The sequence below is a fragment of the Trachurus japonicus genome, chromosome 17 (genome assembly GCF_045865225.1).
Source record: "Trachurus japonicus isolate A0001 chromosome 17, Traja_1.0".
In the NCBI taxonomy this organism is placed as follows: domain Eukaryota; kingdom Metazoa; phylum Chordata; class Actinopteri; order Carangiformes; family Carangidae; genus Trachurus; species Trachurus japonicus.
Genome location: NC_140923.1, coordinates 37,631,790 through 37,656,439, shown reverse-complemented (window position 1 = coordinate 37,656,439; position 24,650 = coordinate 37,631,790). Strand labels below are relative to the sequence as shown.

General features: G+C 40.2%; 1 protein-coding gene across 18 annotated transcripts in view; it reads left to right on the top strand.

The window, feature by feature from the left end:
• ctnnd2b (catenin (cadherin-associated protein), delta 2b) overlaps positions 1-24,650 on the top strand; it is a 173,195-nt gene that overhangs the window by 42,685 nt on the left and 105,860 nt on the right. For 13 of the 18 annotated variants that reach the window (XM_085805987.1, XM_085805990.1, XM_085805989.1 and 10 more), the window contains exon 3: positions 19,794-19,906. In XM_085805987.1, the coding sequence (XP_085662113.1) occupies positions 19,794-19,906 (113 nt within the window). Of the gene's footprint in view, positions 1-14,711; positions 15,022-19,793; positions 19,907-24,650 lie in introns of those variants that run through there. The other 5 variants (XM_085805993.1, XM_085805992.1, XM_085805994.1 and 2 more) reach the window with 4 other exon arrangements.

Genomic DNA, 24,650 nt, shown 5'->3' with positions numbered 1-24,650 from the left:
TACTGGACTATAGACTGTGCAGTAGGGTTGCATTGTGGGTAACATAAACTCCAATGTTTTTGGAGTATCAAAGATTCTATGTCAGATGCTCCTTCACTCATAATGGTCTGTTTTATTTTTTGATACTGTCCATCATCAACCCCACAGCTTGGGCTTTACATCCGCGACATAGCACTCATGTAACAGTAGATAGCACTGCTGTGAATATAGGCTATGTGTGTATGTGTACATGGGTGGGTGTGGATACCTGATATTGTGGACACCGTGTGTGTCCTTGAGTACTATAGGATGTGGAGAAAACTACTCAGAAGCTAAAGATAGCCTGTGAAAATGCTGAGGGTAGAAGAAATGATGGATTCTGCATGTTTGAGACCGAAGCCTCACTCTGAGTTACTACAATGTTCTGGAAGACCATTCCTAGTCTAAGTAGGTCATACACACACACACACACACACATGCACATACACAGGTCATGCACACACACTCTCTCACACACACTTACAGATGATCTAGGGCATGGTAATGGCCCCTTCTGATGAGAATGTGTAAAAAGAACCAGGCTGAAGAGGAGCAGACAGGGATGGAGGGAGGGTCAGCCATCTGAACCAAGTGTGGGCGAACTGCTACAACTCCAACCTGCTTCCACTAAAGCAGGATTCATTACATTTCATGCGCCCGAAATACATTGAAGTTATTATTATTTTTTAAGTCAGTCATTTGTCACTTCCTGTCAAACTTGTTTTTTCACTCTGTAATTTTTCAATCTGTCTGGGCTGATGCCAGTGTTTGTTACCAGGCTGCTTTTCTGGCAGTGTGGGTCTCTCATACACACGCACACAATGCTTTTCTATTCATTGTGGTTCTTAAAGAGAAAGTCTGCCATAAGAGACCAAGAAAAGAACTTCAAACACACATACCGTCTACAGACACACACACACACACACACACACACACACACACACACACACACACACACGTGTAAATGCTGCCTCTGCTGACTCACATCAGGAGATCCCTGCTGCCGTTTCTCCTCCGTTTCCTTCTACCCACATGAGATTGATTAGCCATTCGACGCTGTATTTATCACATCTGTCAGCTTTTGTCCTCGTATCGTTGATCATCTCTGCCGTCGACACATCTGTTGTTGTGGAAGCGCCGTGTTAAGTACCGGCTCTGAAAGAGGTTCCTTCCCATGTGAGAGATGATGTGGCCTCTTTGAAAAATCTAAGATATTGTCTTCCTGAATGACGGATAAAGTGAAAGTGGCGCAGTATTGATTAGCTGTCATTTGTCCTGCAGCCCAGCAACAGTACTTAAAAATAAAGACGTGAAGGTGTGTTTAAGAAACATCTTCAAAACAGTATTATCCTGTCAGCACACAGCAACATAAACAACACACTTTATTTAGTTTGAAAGCACTCATTAAGGAACTCCATGTTTCTCTTCTGCTGTGTCTGCGTGCTAAACATTAGAGTTGTAGTTGTCCATATTTACTACAGGGCTATACTGAGGTCTGGTGCCAGCAAAAAGTGAGAATGGCAGCATGATGTTTTGTGTGTGTGTGTGTGTGTGTGTAGGAGGAGGAGGGGAAACAATACTGTATAGTTACCAGCAGTGATGGCAAGTCACGAAGTACAAATACTTTTTTATTGTACTCAAGTAGAATTTTCAGGTACTTTGTACTTTTAGAAGCATTTATTTTTCTGACAACTTTTTACTTTTACTCAGTACATTATAACACACATATTGGTACTTTCTACCAAATTACATTTCCCCAAAAGGCTTGTTACTTTTTTATATACATATCAGGGTTTCCGCTACATAATTAATGTAATTGATCGTGGTGCACCGCCACAGCAAAATAAAAGCCGGCACACCTTCAGAATCAGCTCTGAACTCTGGGTACTTTTGCCATCTCTGGTTACTAGACTAAGAGACCATCCTGCAATGGAAGTAGTCCCCAACAAATACACAGTGCTCCTGTTTTGAGTAAATTGTCCAACCTGAAATATCTCAACAACTGTGTGATGGATTGTGTTGAAATTTCCATTATGGTCCCTGAGGATCAGTATGACTTTTGGTGACTCCTGGACTTTTTCTGTCACAAAAATTGTTGGTTTGAGTGAAATGTCTCACTGCCTGTTACAGGGGCAGGCAGGGCTACTATAGAATGTGCTACATAGTATATTCATATGGTTCATGGCAAATCTGTTAATGTAGTGCCATCTTCTTTTCAACCTTAATTGATTTAGTATTTAGCTATTTTGATCATTTATTACTTGTATTGACCAAATCATGATTCTCAGCTGTTACCTGTGTATTTGGCACTAGCAGATCTACAGCTGGCAGCATTACATGAGAACACCTTAAAATATACGGCTTTGATCTGTAATTATGACCCATTCTAAGTACAATATCTGTATTGATGCTATTAGCTATTAGCAATTGACAATTGTTAGTGTTGGTCTTTTTTGAAGAAGAAGAAAAATAACCGCTCTGTCCTTTGAAAAGTACATAACCATTTTACAGGAACTCTGTGTACAATATTGTCCTGATATATCCTGATATGTCAGTCCTCTAAATGGTTCTCAGCAGGTCCAGTCTAGACTGGTTACAGACCTCTGAGTCAAACTGTCAGAAATGAAATGCCAGATTAGTGTGATCATCATTCTGCTGAGATGTGATTGTAGCAGCCAGCTCGATTCTTATTAAATGGGGCCGACAGAGTTTTAAAATGAACATCTAGTCAGAGGAGTTTTAGAGAATCACACAAAACCTCCCACTTGCACATTATCATAATTCATGAAAGCATTCTTTAATTTAAACACAGATTGTTTTGTTGTGCCGACAACACTCGTCTGCGACTCACATGTAATCTTCCTCCTGCAGAACTCTCTTAAACCAATGATCCTGCTGCAGAGAGCTTTTGCAGACATGCACAATACATGTCTTTTACAGCCCGGCATCAGACACTTGCAAACAATGAACTGCAGCTGGGCTCATTTACATATGTAGTAAATACACAACTAAACTGAAAGAATGCAGTGCAGTTTGCGTAAGGTAATAACCAGTTAAATATATTTGACTTGACAAATATAAGACCGCAGTCACCAAACCTGACATACAATTAAAATTTTCTGGGATTAAAAAAAAGCTTAAAGCTTATTGTGATCCCCGTTAGAGAGCATCCATGTGTTCTTGTTGTGTTTATTCCCCAAACTTGAAAGTACATTACATCACTGCTGCAGCCTTCATTTCCATTATGCTGGCAACATGACCTCCTGCTGTGTTTTTACAAGCCACAACACTGGCTGAACATAAGTAACTTCAGAAAAGAGATGTTGCATGCGCTGCCTCATCAGAGACGAGAACATGAGGGATGCAGAGAAGAAAACCTGATGAAAATAAGAGAATTCATAAGAAGGAAGAGAGAGAGAGAGAGAGAGAGAGAGAGAGAGAGAGAGAGAGAGAGAGAGAGAAAGAAGCAGACAGGAGTGAATCCAACCAACGGGGAAAAAAAAACACAAAGAAGAAAATCCATTACACGCGGTTTCTACTGGTTATCAAATCTGAGTTTGTAGGCAGAATAGTGTGTTTCTGCAGCCTCTCAGCCACAGGATAATTAATGTGAATCATGGCGCTCTGTGGAACCGTTCACTTCTAATTGGCACTGCAGCGGAAAACAGCTTCTCTCTGGTTTGACCTACAACTCATATGAATCCAAATCAAAAGCAGTTTAGGCTGAGGTAATTGAAGTTATATCTTTTTTCTCTCTCCAAGTCTAATTAAACTCATCTCATTTTTACTTTTCCCCCGCAGTATCGCCATAAAAATGTTGATGTGTTATGGATGTTACTCTTTTACATTTCACATTTTCTTTCCTTGCTTAAACTGTGCAACTAACACACATTTATAATTGGTTTAAAGCACAAATGCTGAAGTACTCTCCAGTGGCTATGATTGGTGATGTGACAAAAACATAGGATAAATAGCTAAAAAAAGATAATCAAGGTAATGTTCATTGTTGTCAGCTCTTTTAGTGTTTTCCTACAACAGCAGCCCTGTGATAATAATGGCTGCCTCCCCCTCTCACCGCCACCCTCTTCATTTGTTTATAGAGGATTAATTAAGATTTGTTTAGCATCATCATAACTCATTAAATGATCAAATATAGTTCCCCTCAAAGAGTTATATATTCATAAGAAGTGGTTTCAAAGTGGATCCGTTATTTATTTTGTTTTATCTCTTATGCAAGGGAGCATACGGAAAAATGAAAATTTCAGGGTTCGGAATGGAGGGGGAGAGATTTTTTGGAAGAATTGTGTCTCCACATTAACAGATACAAGCCTTCAGTCCTCCCAGTCTGCACACACTCCAACCACCGCTCAGCCTGAGAACAAGCTGTGTTTCTGTCGGCAGCTGCCCCTGAGGAGCTGAAGGGACGGCGGCCAGACAAATTGTCTCCACCAGGCTGATTGACAGCAAAAATTTATTGGATATAAATAGTTCTTCGAGTGGGCTGCATGGGGATTATACAGGAAGAAAACCGCTTTGTTTCTATGTATTGATTCATTGATTTTATTTGCCCGCCCCCGTGGCAGACTGGGGAAAAATCTGCCTACACTTGAACCAGACAGCTCACAGTGACACCATCAGCTCTGATCAGTCATTATGAAAAGTTCACAACCTGTAATCAACATAAGTCTGTGGAGATTGTGCTGTTCTAAGTGCAGCAGAGGGAAAATAAAAGACTCAGGTGCCACACATTTCAGGGTCGTGTGTGGATTGGTGTGATAAACTGGAACCCCATGCTTTCTTTTAGACCATGAGTGACAGACATAAGAAATGCTTCTAAAACACTTTTTTTTAGCATTTGATAAAGTCCTCTACTATTTGTTCCAGATGAATGACAACTCGAGGCCAGAGCGCCACATAGGACAAACTGTTTCTTTTCTGCTACAGTACACAATGCTTCTGTAGCTACAGTAGCCTATGGATAGCCTATGTTTTTGACTGAATATGTTTTGGTGAAGAACACATCACAATGCTTTTTCCTCTTTAGCTACCATCCAGCTCTTCAACTGTAGCCCACAATTACCGATTTACTATCAACACCCGTAGTGATTCAGGCGGTACACAAAAGCACAGCAGGTCTCTTTTGTCTACTGAAATAAACGTTAACAGGCAGGTTAATCGCCTCTAGCATGCTACCTGATTAAGCTAATGTTAGCTTACCAATTGATTGTTGAAAGAAACATCTCTGGCTAACATGTCATTGTTTTAGCTCACTTATTGAATGATAAAGGGTGGCAATTAGAGCATCCTCACCAACTGATAAACAGTGTTAAAGAAAATAGCATTGTTTTTTTTCATTGTTGTATTGGAGGGAAAAGTGTGAGATCAGTTGTTTTGTTTGAACATAACCCTGTTTGGCTCCGTAAACACATGCTTTCAGTTTTAGCATTACAACAGAAAGGCTTGTAGGCTGAGGGCTAACCCAGGTGGTTGACAAATGTAACACTAGTGGCACAGCGCACAACCTCGACAGTGAGGAAATGCTGCACAGCAGGTGTACTCGTCATGAATAAGGCTTTTTTTTTCTTTTCTCTTTTCTTTTCTCTGGATTATGTTAATACTGAGGGTGACTTTAATAAACCTGCATTAGATTAGATAAACACTGTTAAATCCATCCCTTAAGCCACTTTAGCATACAGAAAAGTGTGTGTCAGTGCTACCATGCCTATACGGTTGCTAAGCTATTACTGGACAATAGCTCTTTGGAGCAGGGTTTAGTTAGGTATTCATTCAATGCTACATGGGCATATACTGTACTAGCTATATGTTGCGTGTGTTTTTTGCACACGTCAAATAAAGCGCAAACTGTAAAGTGCTAACAGGAGGCAGAGCAATGCATTGTGGGTTGGCCCCAGAATGACCAAGGGGCTCTTACATTTTGTCATATAATGTCACTGTCAAGTGAACCTGCTACAGCCAGAGAAAGATGAGTGACTGGAGATGGCCAGACAGTAGTGTGTGTGTATGTGTGTTTGTGGCTGTGTTCAGGAGCAGTGTCTAGCGCTCCAGACTATAAGGAGTTCAGCTCTGCCAGTTTTATTATGCAGAGAGCCGAGCAGACGGTTGACACTGCAAAGGAAAAGATACCACCCTTTATATTTGATGAGCCTAAGTCTAGTGGTAGTGGTGGGTGTTGATTATTTTATTACAGGCAAATGAAGAAAGACACAGATGCAGCAGCAAAGACTGAGCCAGGATTTCAAAGCATGCATTAATGAACGCATTGGACTTATATCTAACAAATTTCACTCTTTCCCTACCATCTCCAACTTCTCCTTCCACAGAAGCACAACATTGAAAATCAAAGGTTTTATTTGAATATATGTATGTGTGTCTAACATATGGACCACATCCCATCTTCAAAACTGTAACTATTTAATTTAACATGGTCTCAGGACACATAACTTAAGCAGCAGCTAAAGATTTCTTTCAAATCTTTAAACCTTATTTATATTTTATATTTATTTGCTTTCTTTTTAATTTGATAAATTGAATCATTACTCCATTGTTATACTTTTCTTGCATTATATTGCATTACACATTTGTCCTAGAGCAGGCCTTTAATATATAACTTATAAAGTTTTTAAAGCATTTTTAAAGAGAAGCCCAAATGCCATTAGTCAGTCCAATAAGAGAAATAAGTAATGCTAATGAACTGTGGTCGCTCTCAAAAAATTGTTTCACACACATTAATGGACAGAATGGAAAGGAAAATGCCATATAGAATAAATGTGCAAAATAAAAAACAACCAGGAAAACAATGAAAAGGCTGAATTGAACTTGCACGCCTGTGAAAACGCCCTTAAACCACAGTGTAATGTGTTTTGGAGCATGACACTGACCAGCCAGTCGCAGCAGCAGACCAGAGAGAGAGAAAGTGTGTGTGCGTGTGCTATAGGAACTGAGTGTCGACCACATGAGGTGTTAAACTTTCTGTAGAACAAGAGTACAGAATTCTTACAGAACTAAAATCGGCAGCCGGTCTCCAGCTCCTCTCTCATCTCACATCGTCTGCAGTAAAAGTGCATCCCTCATACACTTAGAAAAAGTGCATATTAATAGCTGCGCTTGATCAAAGCCTGGCCTCTGTGGCAAACTGACTTCTTTGACGTCACTGAAAGAAATGTGCGCACTTAAAGCTGCTGAATGAATAATTCGCTTTTTTTTTTTTTTTTTTTTTATCCTGACCTGTTTTATTGATCAGCCTTGTGAGGCAACATCTTGTATTGGAGCTTTAGCCATGCTATGATCTTCAAATACACAAACCCAACTCTACACACACGTTTACATGTATGTCAGAGTTTGAATGACTCTTTAATTCTATTGGGCAGTAATGTCTGAAGTGTTAAGTGTTATAGGGATGATAATGGACTTGACTGTCTGAGATGAGATCATGAATCCTGTTAAAGGGATCTGGACTGGATTGTCAGGTCACATCATCCTGGTATGTTCTCACACATCTTGCAGCAATTTGTTAAGATGATTTTTCTGATGAATCTGTAACAGTTTTAAGATTAAATTGTTATTTCTTACCAGGAAAAACAACCAGAGGCTTCATTCTGATGCAACAAATACACGTCTATTGCTGTGTGCAAAGCAAGAAAGAAACGGTTAAGAGATGTGAAAGCCTTTACCCATCACTGAAAATTTGACAAAACATATTCAGATGTCTTGTTTTGAGTTCCAGTTCACTGTCTAATAAGACACAAAGATTGACTCCAGAAAACATTTGCCTCATAAGCTTGGGAACTATTTCACATAATCAACCCTTCATTTAAATAGCTGCTTATTAAGTTTCTGTTTGCCAACTAATCAGCTGATCAACTATTATAGCGAACACAAATCAAAGCATCTTGATGAATAAAACCGAGCAGGGACCTTTCGCCTTATCGTGACTGTTGTTCCTTGAGAACAACACAGGTACAGCCAAGTGGTGGGGATTAAGAAATGCCTGTCTTCAAGAGTTTGTTCTCCATCTCTGGTGAAACCATTTCCACTGAGAATGGAGCAGCTTTCATTTGACAGAGCTGCTCATTTTCCTTCTTTTTCCAAAACAGCACCTGCAGATACAATGTGTTGTTTCGGAAAGGGGTAGTGTTGGCAATCTTCCCAGCAACAGGCAATAAACCGAGATAAAAATACCAACACCAAGGGTGCTGCGAAGGTATTAAAGCAACAATGTCAAGAAAACTCCTGAGAACTCTTGCCCTTTAGATGTTTACCTAGTTTGCCCTGACTGAGCATTTAACATCCTGTAGGTTCTCATTTGCCCCGCAGTCTAAATAAGCACTTCTCCCTTGATGCTATGGGAGAGCAGTTTCCCTCTTCTGCAGCACAATGACTTTATGTTTCTGTTGTTCATAGTTTTGATTCGTCCAACCCTGTGCTTAAAACCAATTGTAGCACTGTTTTTCCTTGAGGGGGGGTTGGAATCACAGACGGTGGTGAGGGAGGGAATTAAAATCCAGATCTACAGCCGCCGATATCGTAAAACAGACAAATCTGTCTGGTTTGGGATGAACAGTTAAGTAGTTTTGGTATCGGCAGAGCGTTAAATCTCCTTGAATCTGTCTTCCTTGTTGCCGTGGTTTTCCTTTCCTTTATTTCATTTCACCTCTCTCTCTCGTGGACTTGTTTTCCTCTGCCTCCGGGACAATACTGTTACTGACTGGATGTACTTAATAATTTCCCAGCCTAAAACAATAGCTCCAGACAGCAGTGGTCTTAGCTTATACAGCCACCTTGACATTTTCTCATTGAGCAGCCCCCTCCTCCGAAACAACTAAATGCCAAGCGGACACCACGGGGCACAATTAGACCGCTTTACACTAGAGAGAGAGGGGGAGGCAGCTACAGAGGGAACACACATATATACACACATACACACCAACTATTCCCCATGTAGCCTAACTCTGTCCTACAGTCATTTATTTTACTTTACTAATTGCTTTAATGGGGTTTTCAGGGGGCAGCCTGTTCCTGTAAGCTAGTGGCTGCATTAAGTCTCTGTCGCTCCTTTTGCCTGTCTCCATTAATAGGCTCACATCAGAGCTGAATCTTTACTAATACAATCAGCTGACAAGCACTTAATTGTAGAACCTGCTCATTAGGACATAGTTAATTGTTGTCCTTTTTACTTGTCAAGCAATGATTACTGACACACATACAACCACATGCATGCACACCGATACAGGCCTGAACTGCTTCACTGGGGCATTTCCTAACACCCAAATGTTAATGACTTATCATTTTATGTTTTTTTTTTAATTTGTTTGAGTCACATCTGATCAAGATTCCACTGTTCCTGGTGTAAATTCTGCAAGAAGTTGGTGCTTATATCAAGTTCCTATACAGAGCCAGTTCAATCTTGTTTTGCTGGCAGTATAGATGCTTTGTTGAGGTCAGTTCTACATGAAGACTCCCATGATGCTCCAGTCCACATGTCAATTTGTCACAGTCATCTTATCTGACTGAAATATGCATGAAGACTCCTCCAAAAGGTTGTGAGATAAATAAGAAATGCACTCCCACTCAGTTGTAATGAAGGAGGAAACTAGAAACCAAAATGTTAATTTGTATCAGTCTGGAAACTTCCATTTTAACAAGGGGCCTGACTTGTTTCTTGGAGCCTGCCTCAAGTGGTCCTTCGAGGAACTACAGGTTTTGGCACTTGGTGTGTCTGCCTCAGAGGTTGCCACTTGCATGATATGCACATCTCACGCTTGTCTCACGCTTCACAGCTGCAATAACATCCTCCAGAAATATAGTGCCTCGTCCATTTTTCATGCATGACGTGCATGCTTCTCAGTAAAAACAGACAGGGACCAGATCTGTTGATGGTGATATTGACTTCACACCTGCATAATCACATACATTTACATCTGTCATGATGGAATCCATTTTTTATTTTCTATTTTTATTATATTTTTAACCATTGAACAGTTTCATATGGAGACAGTGGAGGCAACATGTTCTATATAAAATGTATACAATAGGCTAACATTATATTATGTCAATAATCTGCCCATTATGAAATAATCTGTTTGAGTTTTTCCTTCTCAAAAGACAAAGAAGTTTTGCCAACCTAAAAAGATGCTTGGAAAATGTTGTCTCAGTTTTGTGAGTTTTATCTAAGTAACATTTTTTAAGCTGATATGAGCCAGTGAGTTTTCAATTGTAAGCCCATAAAACCATAAAGTTTTTTTTTATATATATATATACTTGCCCATTTATTATTCATCACCTCTGTTGGTCTCACTTACACATAAATGTCAGTTTATTTATCACAGGAGTTCCTGTCTTCAGTCTTTGAACACAGCTGTTCAGCGTCTTGTCTGGTTCAAGAAGGGTGGTGTCAGGCCTGACAAAGTACCCCATGGTGATGTTGTCAGGTTCGTCTTGGTTTGTGTTCAGAAACGTCCGACTTTTAGCAGAGAAGCTGCATCACAACCTGACTCACATAAAAGACTAGAAATCAGGATATTACAGCGACTGCTGCTTTGATTTCTGCTCTTTTCTGTTTTTCATCTGCCTTTTGTAATTCCACTAATTTGATTGAGTCACAACACTCAACTGCTGCAACACTCCTTTGAACTATAGAGCTGATGTAACATTGTGGTATCATTGTGAAGAATTACACATGTCAAGTCAATGTGTATTTTAATGACATTATAAATGAAATAGAGATCAATGCTACAGTATGTAGAACAAAAACATTAAAAATCTAATTCTAAAGCATGCTTCAGAAATGGTCATCATCAGGATCATTAAACTCACGATAAAGTTTCAACTTGCTAATGTTAGCAAAGATCAATTCTAACTCTTGTTTTTCTGCTATTTCTGTTAACTCTAACTGGCTAAATTGATTTTTCTTGAGAGTCACTGTAGCATGCTGTCTGCCCTCGACATGAGAGGACCCAGACGTAGCCCAGAGGGTATACTGTATACGCTAACCTCTTGTGGCTGAAGTGACCGTTATCACCACCACCACGCTCCTAGCAAGTAGCATATAGCACCTTTAGCCTGAGCGGTGACATTTACTTATTTCTGTCGTAGAGCATTTAAATTCAGAATGTTTCCAGCTTCGTTACGGTGGGAGAACACAAGGAAATGCAGCTTTCTTCAGCTTTATCACTGAAGCTTTTCACCCTTTATGTTACTCCAGTGACCCATTTCCACTGATTTAGCATTGTTCTTCCATAAAGCTGGGAGACCCGGGTTAAGAAAAATAACTATTATCAGAGGCTGAGTTGTCTGTCTAACTGTTAATTAGTCTATGTCCCCAGTTTATAACTCAGGCTTTCAGTTATGAATGTATAAACAGTGATAACCCCCATGACATCATCTGGGTTATCATCAGAGAACTGACAATGCTACTTCAGAGCCAAGAAGACTTCATACAGCTGCTCATGCTGAGTAGCACTCCCCATGACGATAGACAGCTTTAAATCAGCGGAGTGCCTATTTAAGGCTGATAATTAGTGCAGCCTGCTGGTATAGGAATAAAATCTAAATGCTCTTACCCCACTTTATTCACTGCACACACAAACAGCACACACTCGCATGCATGTTGGGAGATGCTGTGTATGTGACACCGTGCCATTAAACCTGTGGTCGGTGTGTCTGCAGCCAAACAGCCGTGTAAACTGAGCCAATCCAAATTTGAATAAAGAAATGACTGGAGGCTGGAGCTTTTGCATGCAGCATGTATTTGCTGGGATGCCATGATCGGTTCAGTCACTCAGAGAAAAGAGAAGTGGACAATTCAGGATGAAAGAAAGGAAAAACAAGGAAAAGTGATGACTGTGGTTGAAGAAGTTGGTGTTTGAGGGGGAGAAAAAAAAAGCGTGACACCTGCTGGGAAGCCATGGGTTTGAATTTCATATTCGATTGCATCTGGGTAAGAAATATTTGTGCCTTGTTAACTTATCTCTTATTTTTAGATATGTTTATCTAACCAATGAGAGACAACTACAGATCAAAATGAAAATTAACGTTCAATTATAATGAGTGGTAAAGGCTTGTATAGAGGTAGTTAAGTGCTGTGATTAAATATATTACTCGGAACCCTCTTTGGGGCTTGTTAGGGAACTATCAGAGCTGACGAGCTGACTGGTGACATGATAGCTACCTGGGGACACGTCAAGGGAAGTCAATTATAGTTATGTATAGAACAAAATTACAAATACCCCTCAAAGGGTTTTACAATCTTTACAGCATACACTCTATCCTAGGTTTAGATAAAGAAAAAGAATGGTAAATGGTAAAATGGACTTGCAGTTATATAGCGCTTTTCTAGTCACTTGGACCACTCAAAGCGCTTTACACTGCTTTACAAAATAAGAAGAACCTCAGTCAATATCTCTGTGACCGGCTGTAACACACCACATAACACTTTTATTGGTTGCTCAACAAACAATAATGTGGTTGAAATCTTTCAGAGCTACAACATAATTTGATAAGCAAATCCACTGATTGCGGTACTGAAGTCAGTGCGAGTGAGTGCTTCTGGTTATTGGGATTGTGATTCAGTTCTTACAGTGAAGGGTTGAAGTTTAATCAAACACAGTCAGCTTATAATTTGATTCTGAAAGTTCACTTCTTCTAAAACATGGCAGCTCTACAAACTCCACTCTGCATGTAAACCTTGGGCCATAATCACCAGATATTCTGTTAGCTGAGTTTTGAATGTTGATTACATGCATACACTTTTGTCATATTTTCACAAAGCTGCTGAGAGCAACTTTTACAGAGGATCTGAGAGAAGGGGCACGGTCCTTCCTGTTGCTATGGATGAATTTACTATGTCTACAGTGATTGGTTGGCAGGCAGGAGCTTTGCATGCAGCATGTATTTGCTGGGATGTTGGTTTAGTTAGTGTCACTCAGGGAGAATGGAGGTTTTAGATGTGGACGAGGGCTGAAGAAGATTTTCACAGGGATTCTTGGTTCTTTAGGAAGTAACTGTGACACCTGTTGGGAAGACATGGGTTTGAATTTTGAGTCAGATTGTATAAGAGATGGTTGTGTGCGGTTGATTTTTCACTGCAGTCTTTTATTTTGGTTCTCTATAGGCTTCTTGGACTTGCCCCAAAAAAGAAAATTCCATTGAAGTTAACTAACTTTGCTATTATTGCTGTTCTGATCTGACTGCACTTTACTTTTGAGTTGTTTAAGTTAGTGTTTGTTGCCTCAATAGAACAGAAATAAATTCTGTTGTGGTCATTTTGGTTGATACCGTGCTATAAAACAGACATTTATATTGTTTTGTTCTTTGTTAGTTAGTTAGCATGTAGCTGATTAGCCTGGTAACATGCTAATGGAAGATGTCGCTACTTGATGTGAGTCACTACACACTTCAGTTGTGCATGTGCCATGTTACAATTAATGCAGTAAAGCCAGGCTAAAATGACGTGCTGACAGTCAAAACCTTATGGGCTTTATATGATAGGCTACAACCGTGCATGGGTGATTTACATCACACAGGCTATTGCCTTCGCCAGACAGTCACTGCATGATACCAACCTAACTGGCTTATTATGACAGTTTCTGGCAAGGTTGCTGGGATGCTAACTTGATCTGTCTTTTGTGCAACAGTTTGTATTCAGAGACAGGCCCCTTCTAAAAAACTCATTATGGTATTGTAAGAGGTTTCTGTAGCATTGACGGCACCTCATAAAGGTGCAGGACAGCTCTAGCCTCCTGTTCTTTGAAGGCACTGGCAACAGTTGGCTCTTGTTCTCCATGACTCATTTTCCCAATTAGCTTATTGCTGATTCCAACAGCACTCATTTCACATCTAAATATTGCTGTATAAGTGCTGCCCTGGCTTTGACTTGTTGCTACATTGCACTATATAAGATCAATTTCACATTCTTTCAAATTATCACTAGAATCATCTAGAAGTGGCCATTAGTATAAAAAAAGTCTTGACATCTCACAGCTTTTTGTACGTTAAGTGTGTAGCCTATGTGTGTGTGTGTGTGTATGTGTGTGTGTGTGTTTTTGTATTTGTGTGCTTGAATTCACTGCAGCTAATTTGCTTTTCTGCCCCCATACACTCCTGACATCCTGTTTCGGCCCATAGAATTTCACTGAGGCAGAATACATAGAGTTTGTGTGTGTGTGTAGGCATGTGGATATGGCCTGTGAGTGTGTGAAGGCATGTATGTGTGTGTGTGTGTGTGTGTGTGTGTGTGTGTGTGTGTGTGTGTGTGTGTGTGTGTGTGTGTCGGCATGAGTCTATGGTTTCAGTGTGTGTGTGTGTGTGCGCCTCCCTCCATCTTGCTCCCCTTCCATCTTTTGTCTCTCCTGCCTCTCCCCTTCTTCCAAAATCCCTCCTTGCTTTTCATAGTGATGGGTGGGTGGGAGGAGGAGGGAAGAGGTAGAGGGCAGAGGGGCGGGGGGGTGCAGATGGTCTGGTCAGAGAGAGAGAGAGAGAGAGAGAGAGAGGGGTAGAGCGAGAGAGGCAGAGAGTGACTGGCGAGCAGCGGGCTTTTTTGGCAGGGTCGGCCGGTGGGAGGGCCCATTGTGATGCAACGTTGCATAAATAATGCCACGGGGCTTCTAAATGCTCCGTTGCCATGGGGACCTTTGTGCCTCAGTGAACACAGTGTGTGTGTGTGTGTGTGTGTGTGTGTGTGTGTGTGTGTGTGTGTGTGTGTGTTCCATGGCCCCTGAGGAGGGACAGAGAAAGAGACATAGAGACAGAGAGAGAGAGAGAGAGAGGGGGCTGAGTTGCAGTCAGCTCAAGTGACACTTGTAGTCTCTCTCTCACTGTCTCTCTATCGCTGGCTGTGTCCTGACCCAGGACAGATGAGTGTTTTGGAGAAGGGAGACGAGCGTTGACGCTTTTTGACCGGAGGGGGAGCGATAAAGGAAGGCGCGATATACCCTGTGATTTTTTTTTTTTTTTGGTTTCTCTCTGTAAATGATGGTCCATGTGAAGGTATGTGTGCTCTCCTCTCTGCTGTAGTTTTATTATAGTTATTCTCACCCGTTTCCACAGGAGAATCCATTCCATCAGGCTCTGTGTGCTCCTTCCTCTGCAGTAACAGGTGTCTGCCTGTCAGCCTTGAATTGGAGGGAGCAGAGATTGGAAGGGCAGAAGAGGAGGAGGGGAGGTGCTTTTGTTTGGCTGTTTTCGAGTAGCCTTACAACCAAATTCTCACGACTTTCCATCCAGCTAGTTAGTCAGCCTGCTTAACCTCTCAGACTCAGCCGCAAACAGGCGGCAAATAAGTGAAGACAAAAAAAAAACAGAAGAGGCTTTTCATCTTTTCTTTCATCTGCTGTAGTGATGTTTCATCAAAGTAGGTTGTTTTTTCTTCTTTTTTTTACTCGTTTTTACATCAGCTGATGAGGGCTTTAGATTGATTTGACTGAGGAAAAAAAAAAGTCTGACGGCAGAGGGAAAAGCATACAGCGGATGTTTGAGATGTAAATTGAGATGTGGCTTTGTAGCACGGTGGCTCATCTGCGTTTGCATCAAAGGGCTGTTACTAGTCGCGACAGCATGGCTGGTATTGTTTCCACCTGGTGAGTCTGTGTGTGTCATCATGACAAAATGTTGCCCCGGAGACATGTACTGTAACAGGAGCCAGCACACGTGTGGTTTTCAGGACTTTTTTTGCAGGTCTTTGTCTGCTGTGTGAGACACGGTCATGAGACTTTACAGGTGTGTAGTCGAGATCAAAATGAAGGCAGAGTGTGCGGATGGTTGTTGTATGACTCACAAGCACTGAGGACTCTTGGGTTCAAAGTCGACATGTTGATGTGATCTCGCTGCGAGATGTTCTGTTCACCCTCAAAATCAGACTTGAAGTGATGAGATCATAGATGCTGAACTCAGATCAGTGACTTAATGCTGTAACTTTAAAATTAAGTTTTATTACCAGGCTTTTATTTTTTATTATCAGCTCATTAAATTGATCTCAGCACAGGTGAATTTATTTATTTATTTATTAATTTATTTATTCCTTTTACTCCCTCTGATGAGCTGCCATGTTTTTTCATCCCCCCCAGCAGAGTAAACATGTTTATGTATCATCATGTTTCTCTGGCTGTTTAATAGTATTCATAGTCGTGAGAGACTGTGTGTTGTGTGTGAGCATTACAGCATGTTAACATCAACAGACTGTTCTGCATTCACACTCAGCAGCAGCTCAAGTTGGATTTTGAGTTTTGCAGCAGAACCTATACGACAGTTGGAAATTTCATGGCGTCAAAGGGAAACTTTATATAACGCTGGCAACTCTCACTGTCCATCTACTTGTGTTGAAGTTGTGTGTTCTCAATGTGTACACCATCTACAATACACATTTATTCTTGCGTGTGCGAGCTGCGAGCATGTGCATATTTATAGGTGTTTGTGTGTGTGTGTGTGTGTGTGTGTGTATGTGTGTCTAATGACTATTAATAGAAGATGTGGTTTAATTATCGTGAAATTTGCAATTTACATTGAAAATTCATTATAATCAAATTATATTATTATGGTGGAGAGCCTGGATTTGCCTCAGGTATCATCAGTGTTCAAGCTCCCACAGACCGGCACTCTGCTCTCAGGCACAAGACTGTCTAATTACTATAAACAGCATTAATATTCCTTCGTACTGGGAAACGTATTTTAAGGCTTTTTCAAATGTTAAAAGCCATTTCTTTGACCGTGTCTATGCAAACAGAGTTGACTGATGTATTACTCGTCACTGTATGTAGCTTATTTTGGCTGCAAAAGCATAGTTTTTGTTTGGTTATTTCAGCATTGCATTGGCACTGTTCTTATTTCTCACATTAGAATCACACATGTTGCCATTTACATATGTGTATACACATACAGTATGTGCATATTTATAGATACAGTACTATATGAATGTATGTGTCAGTGGCTATACCCATCAAACCAAATGAGATGCATGAAGGTCCATCCCACCTACTTAAAATTGAAACCACTGAAGTGTTTAGAGGAGCTCTGTGATAGAATAGCTTCTTCCCTGTGTTCAGACACTGCCCAGGGAGCAGCAACTCATTACATCAACCATTCTAAAGCGATTACCAGCCGTGACAGCAGGGTTGATATTATTTTTACCTTGAATGTGTGTGTGTGTGTGTGTGTGTGTGTGTGTGTGTGTGTGTGTGTGTGTGTCATGGCAATGTGGTCCTGGAGGCACATATTGTAACAGGAACACCCCACACAAGTGGTTTTGAACAGGTGTTAATATGTCTGTGGACAGATTTTGTCACACTGTGGAAGATACAGTACTGTAGAGTCAAGAAGTGTCACATAGGTGAGATCTAAATAAGTCCAGAGATGGGTGAGGTTTGATCCAAGCACTGCGGCTACTCATGTTATAATGTAGTAATGCCTACAACAAAGTACTATGGGCTGGAATGTCAACATGTTGACACATTATGGATGGTGTGATGATATTAGTGATAAGATCGTCTCAAGTTTATTGAAATTAAATCACTTTTCAGAAAATGCTGACATTAGTTATAATGATTGCTACACCAGACACAGATGCTATGTTGAGTTTTTGAGTTGTTTGAGTTCTATCCGGTAATGAGTGGTTAATTATCACACAGCCAAACAACATTGATTTGGCATAAAAACAATGGAACTTGTGCAAGAAAGAAAAAACAGTCATACCTCCAGTAGAGTCCAGAGACTTGGAGAATCAATGATAAAGAACAGTGTGTGTGTGTGTGTCTTTTGTGCACACTGAATATGGTAATAAACAATTACAGGCCTCCCCATGAGCACACAACTTGTTATGAATACTTGGGTATATACAGTAAAAGTTTGTGCATATATTATTCATGGAAACACCAGAGATTCAAAGTTTTAATATCACTGGAAATGTTGAATCTTGGAAAGGTTTATGGATGAATGTGACCAAAAGCATCAGTCTGTGTGTGATGGAGGAGGCTGTAACAGCCTTTAAATGAATACATTAAATAAAAACAAACAGTATATTCATGGTTTCCACATTGTATGTGCTCATTGGAGTTTTGATTGGATAATGATATCCTCTAATGCCCTCTGCTGCAGCTGGTTATCTCAATGAAGAAACGCTTAATAATGCATAACAGTGGTTGATGGAAATGAACACTTATTTGCATTCTCATTTGCAGATTTTCTAGAGATTCATGTAAAATGTGTGAAATTATATTGAATGGAAACTCAGCTCTCGTGGCCCATTGTTCACAAGAATGGTTTGTTTTAGGAAATGCACTCCTCTACTACTTTCAGTTTTATAGGTTTTTTATTTAAATTTAGGCCATGCATTGTGAAGAGGAGATTGTGTATAAAAATCCAACAGCGTTTCTGCAGGGAGCGCTAAACTGCAGCTACAGATTGGTTCTTTAATTTAAACGATGGGACTGACAACCTTCTCTTCATGGGTGAATTCCAGTTCCTATCCTAACCATCAATCTCAAAACCAAGTGTTAAAGGGTATTTTGTGATTTAGAAATGGGACACCCCTTAAATGCAGATACGTCTTCAGACTGTGGAAGGTTTGGCATTAGTTTATTTATTTTTTTAACCCTGCAGTTTAATCATAAGCCACAAACGCAGCTATCATCGACGGGTCCATCAGGTCCATGTTTTTGAAATTGTTGTGGACTATCTGTCAGTTATTACTTAAGTTATTAGTTTTTTTGTAGCCTATAAGTTAGTTGAGTTAGTTATAAGTTGATATTGAAACAAATAATCTGTATAAATACCACAACCACAGACATATTCAGCTGAAAGTCACAGCATACCACAGTTTATTGAAAGGTAAACACCAGCTGTAACTATCGTTAGATAACTCTGCGGCTACGGGAGTTGACAGTAGCCTGGTCATCTTATACTGTAACATTGGTGCAAACATTTTACGTAGACTGTATCTTGATAAAACAACTTAACAACTACATTACCACCAAGAACAATTGCCATTTTGTAACTAAACGATAGCAACATGGCTTGTCCACACAAAAAATAAATGTTATGCAACAATGAGGTAAATAATAGAACAAAGAAGAAAGAAAGAAGAAAAACAAAGAAAATACTGCATTCTGGGTAGCCTTTGCTCTCAAGGTGGTGTTGGAGAATCTCAATATTGAGGGATAATACAGCCCTTAAACTGGTCCCTCAATTTAACATTCTGAGAATCGGGACAGCACTAGCACTTCACAGGAGTGCGCATTTTTGAGATTGAGGCTTAAGATAGGAACTGGAATTCACCCCATATCTACCCCAACATGGTAACAACAGGATACAAATCCCTGGACTTTAGGTGATAGGTAATTTGTCAGGGAAGCATTAGACTAATGCTTTACTGTGATTCTGACACCTCCAGAAAACAACAAATTTCTTCTCCCAGAACCCTCCAAACTTCATCTGTTGTTTGACTTGTTTCCTTGTGGCAGTGTAACAAGTGTCACATTTGTGATGTCTTTAGTTTTGGTGTCACATTTATCAAACTCTTCTCAGTGAATATCTGGCAGGGTGCAACCGGCAGACCTGCTGATATCTGCTGTGTTCTCCCACCACAGACTGCAGAGTCCATTTCACAACAATTACAAATGTGTCAGAGACAACCCAGCCAAAATAATGATCAGGACGACGGTAATTGTGACAGTAAATAAATACACAGATTGTTTTGACACATTCCATCTCCCCCCTCCCCTCACTCTCTCTCTCTCTCTCTCTCTCTCTCTCTCTCTCTTTGTCTGCAGGAGTTGCAGTTTGAACGTCTGACCAGGGAGCTGGAAGCCGAACGACAGATTGTTGCCAGTCAGCTGGAGAGATGCAAGCTTGGCTCTGAGACTGGAAGCATGACTAGCATCAGGTGCGTGTGTGTGTGTGTGTGTGTGTGTGTGTGTGTCTCATACCCGTCAGCTCCTATTCCGTACACTGCTCGTGTGTGTCAACTGTGCTCATGCAGGTGACTGGTTTTAGAGCGTTTAAACTCACAGCTAGAATGTACTCTCAGCAGTTCAGTCTAAGTAAAAGTTTAAATCATTGCAGCGTTTCTCAACATTTAACTTGTAAGGGTTGTGTCTTTGATGCACAGCATACTTTGCAGGTGACTGGCTTCAGAGCTGGTCACGATACACCTCTTTATTCTTATTTATTTTAATTTCAACTTCAAACTTCATTTCAAAAACACAATTTTCCTGCTTTTGAAGTCAGAGTGGAGCAGGTATATCTTGCTTTCCTTTTGCCTGCTATGGCAGAGTTTATCTCTGAAGTCAACCTGGGGAATGTTATCATCAATTAGAAATGAATGCAGTCATTTTGAATCTTAATTGATGAAAAATGAGAAAAAAAATCTTACATAGTTAGCGTCAGATTATATCTTCTTCTGTATTATAATTTTACTCTGTTGTAAACACAAAAATGTCAGAAAAATACCCTGTTTCAAAGTGACATTGTACTGTAATTTGATGTATTGCCTATATAATATATATGTAGTACTTATAATAATTTCACTTAAATTCCTACTGCACTGAAGCTTCCACACTTGTAAGTCACTAGATAAAAGCATCTGCCAAATGACTAAGTGAAAATGTAATGAATTCCTACAATAAAACACTGAATGGGATGAAGACATCATTAACTGCACATGAACTCCAGTGGTAATAGTCACAGTCTATAGGAGTGGATCCCTTTGTGTTAAAAGGCTTGAGCTTTGAAGCTTTGAGCTTGACAGAAATCACACTGACACCTTAGAGATAATCTAGAAGTGATATGATCACGTGACCCAACTAATGCTCAGAGACTTCGTCCTACAAATAATGGATGCTTCAATATGAGTGGTGGAGCCAAAGATAGGTTATACACATATGTTCTTGCCTCTGTCTTCACCTTCTGTCACGTTAACATGCAAATTTCTAGATTTTTATCTCGTTCATTTCCTCTTTTCTGACAGTCACATGTTGAAATAAATGTATATTCTATCCCCCCCCCTTTGGAGTGCTAGAGAACAAAATGCCTTTCTTTTTCTGCATAATCAAGCCAAGTCTGTCAGCATTACTCTGTAGGTTGATAGATCAAAGCAGCTGCTTTAAATGAATTTCGACTCAGGTCTGATGACACAGAAAACAAACCCCAATTTCTGCCAGCATAATGTGCTATTTATTGTCCATTAAAAACAACAAACAACTGCCTCTCAAAAGAATTGTGCAATGTGCAGCTGTCACAGGAGTCCATTATTCTTTTCAGGGCATCACTTCTCTTTTTCTTTTTTTTTTTTTACCAAAGGGAAGAAATAAACTACGCATGTGAAGAGACCGCCATATTATCTATTGCACACACGAGCCTGGTCTCTGCCCTGAGACCCAAAGAACACACTCTACACATTCCATACCAGTCTCAATGTGACAACAGGTCTCCCGACACAATAGTGGTAATGCACTTAGCCTGCCTCTCACGACAATGTAACACGATTAAAGCCTCGGTCTCCATCGCTCTGTCTCACCCTCCCTCCACGCATACACACACACAAATAGCCACAAACAATCCATCATCTTTTCTCCTCTTTGATTCTGTAGAGCGAGCGGGGATTCCATCCGTCTCAAACTAATTACTCATCTGCTGGCATTGTAATTCTCATTTCAGTTTTAGGGGTGAACCAACAAAGAGTGGGAAGACGGGTCTAAAATCGACTCATTCACAAGTCTAATTAACTGCTGTGTGCATTTAGCTCTTCAGTGCTGTCGACGGGCTGTATTTAAAGCAGCAGTGGCACGGGAGATGTAAGAGGTGTAGAGTCCAAAAAAACCCATCTTCCACTTCATCACCCAGCTGCACACAGTTGGAATAAAAGGCTGCCATCTTGCTAACTCGATTAGATGGGTTTATTATTTAGCGAGGGGCACAGCGTCTTGTGGATTACACTGTCTTCCATTGCTTTTTATAGGCCATCCATTTTGTTTGACTTAGAGGTAATTACCAGATGGACAAATGGTTTTGGCAAAATACAAACACGTCCACCAAGGCAATATACAGGAGCTTTGTGGTGCCTAAAGTGTGATAGAATTTATTGTGTAATTACCTCTGGAACATCTGTATTGTGGATATCCCGTATAGTTTTATTAATTACCGCTTTCCCTGGTGAACAAAAGGGCCAACATTTAATAATCGGCTGCTACAATACATACACAAGAATTTATCTTCGTAGCATTGGTGGCGAAGCTTATTGAAAAGTGTGCATAGCATTGAAGCTAGCAGCTAGAATCCATTTTTCTATTTTGTAGCCTATAGGGAAGTGTTTTTTTGCTCAGTTTTTCTTGATCAAAGATAACATTAGCGGTACATTAGCATGGCCCGCATGCATTTTGCATCGCCATGTTTCAAATCTGTGCTGCAGTGGGAAAGGTGATTAGCACTAGCAAGAATGATTTTAATGGGTCTGTATCATATTAGCCAGCTACAGTACTGTCAATTGTCTATTATGAAAAAGTACTGTAGATTAATAATCTTCTATTTATATCTTTTATTTCTAAACTTTAATTCATTGTTTCCTAGCAAGCTTTTTTATTTGAAAATGCTGGCAATATCCACAGCAGCTAGCCTATAATGTAAGCCACTGTGACATTGTGTCCCTGCCCTGTGGCACTGGATGTTTGTGAAAAGACCAGGATATATAAGATAGGATTATATAATATGTTCCAGTCCCCCTTTACTTTTACAGAGCAGCATAACTGTGTGTGGAGAAAAAATGTGAACACAAATAAAGTATTAGTTTTTTAAATGATATAGGTTGTTTCCTCAAAAGTTCATTAGAGAGCACAATACATGTACAATTTTGGAGGACATTTCTTTCTCGAGACAGAAAGAAAGAATGATTTAAAACCTGTATCTGCTTCACTTGCTGGGAAGCTACATTAGTTTCTCAGAGAGCCCTTCACACACAGATAATGTCTGTCCCCAAGGAGCTGCTAAAGTTTCTCCAACCAGACAAACCACAGGCCCAGTCTGGCACAGTAGATGTAATTTGACCAACAGTGTTATGACCAGGGACGGTATAATAGCCATGTGGGGTTTCCAGACACCTCGGTAAATGTTTGTGCATGATAGATGCAATAGAGAACAGGGCAGTGTCACTGTGCTCAGGGTGACTTCATGATGAGTTTGTCCTCCATTAACTCCAAGGTTGGAAAGTGGAAAATATTGTGAGAAGAAAACTGCAATGGAGGAAAAACTACAGATTTCTGTGTTACAAGTAGAGACTCCCCAAAGATAACTGATATGTGAATAATGTGAATCACATATTCTTGATGATTCATTTTACAATTATAATAACAAGTAATCAATGAGGTTCCTGATTCAATGGTAATCTGTCCTCAATAGTCAGTTTAAACCACCACAGAAAAGTTGAATTATAAATGAGTGTTAATTGCAGCTGTGTAGCTGTGGGGGTGCCGGGAGTTCAGGAACCTGCCCCTGTTGTGTTGTGAGGATAAAGACTTTCAGAGGTGCTAATGAGTTCTTCAGCTCTGCCTTTGTTTCCAGTCTTAATCAGTCTCCACAGGTCACAGTATCTTCAGTAGCATATGCTGCTGCTTTATCACTTCAAAAAGCACAAATCCAGTGTGTGTCTCTGTGTGTGTGTCGCTCTATCAGTCAAGGCACAGACAATTATTTGTCTGTGGAAAGAAGAGCGCAACATATGTTGGCTCATCAGTGAAAAGACCAAATGCCAAAGTTGGGAGTGATACTTTTTGTGGTTCCTCTGGTCTTACACTGAAATGAGTGGAAGAATTACAGTGATTATGGTTTTATTGTTCACTGTTGAACCACTCTTCTATTGTCACAGCCACATCCTCAACCTCAAGTCCCCGCGGTCACAACAGTGTGGTGCCTTTAGCAGTTAAAAATTAATGGTCTGTGTAGTTTTTATAGTATTTATACCAAAATTGCACTCGATTTGTCACATACAGAGCAACAGGTGCTAGGTTTTTCATGAGTATTTCATAACTTTTGTTCATTATGGAAATTAAATAGCCTAAATGCCTAAATCCTGAGCTGCTATTATAAAGCTTTTCCTCACTTCCCAGCTTTCACTAAATAAATTGATTGTTTTTTTTTTCTTTTTTTATTAGGGGGGCCTTTGCCTCTTCTCCTTCTCTGTTATTTTTTATTCTTTTGTATTTTCTCGCCCACTCCCACATTTTTACAGCGCCCTGTCTACACACATCGCTTCACTATCTGACCTCTCTTCAAGTTGCCAACTATTTCTCTGATCCAGATACAAGGTCAGGCTGTTAGAGCAGCTTAGTACAGACTTATTGTTCTTGGGCCTGTTGGTGTTTCACTTGGTTTGTTTGCACATATGAAGACACAGACACAGGTCTTGCTTAAGGCAGTGGTTTTGGTGCATTTTAAAAAACCAGCACTGAAGCAGATGGTTGACTCTGATCTGAACCAGCTGCACCATGGGCAGTTGCAATCTATGAATTTAAAGCTATGAATAATAAACTACTCTGCCTTTGATTTTAGACTGAGGAGGAAACACCCCAGAAAATCCTTCTGGTGTCTCTGTGTAGTCTCCGTCGGTGCTCCCTGGATACAGTCCCTTTATCTAATCA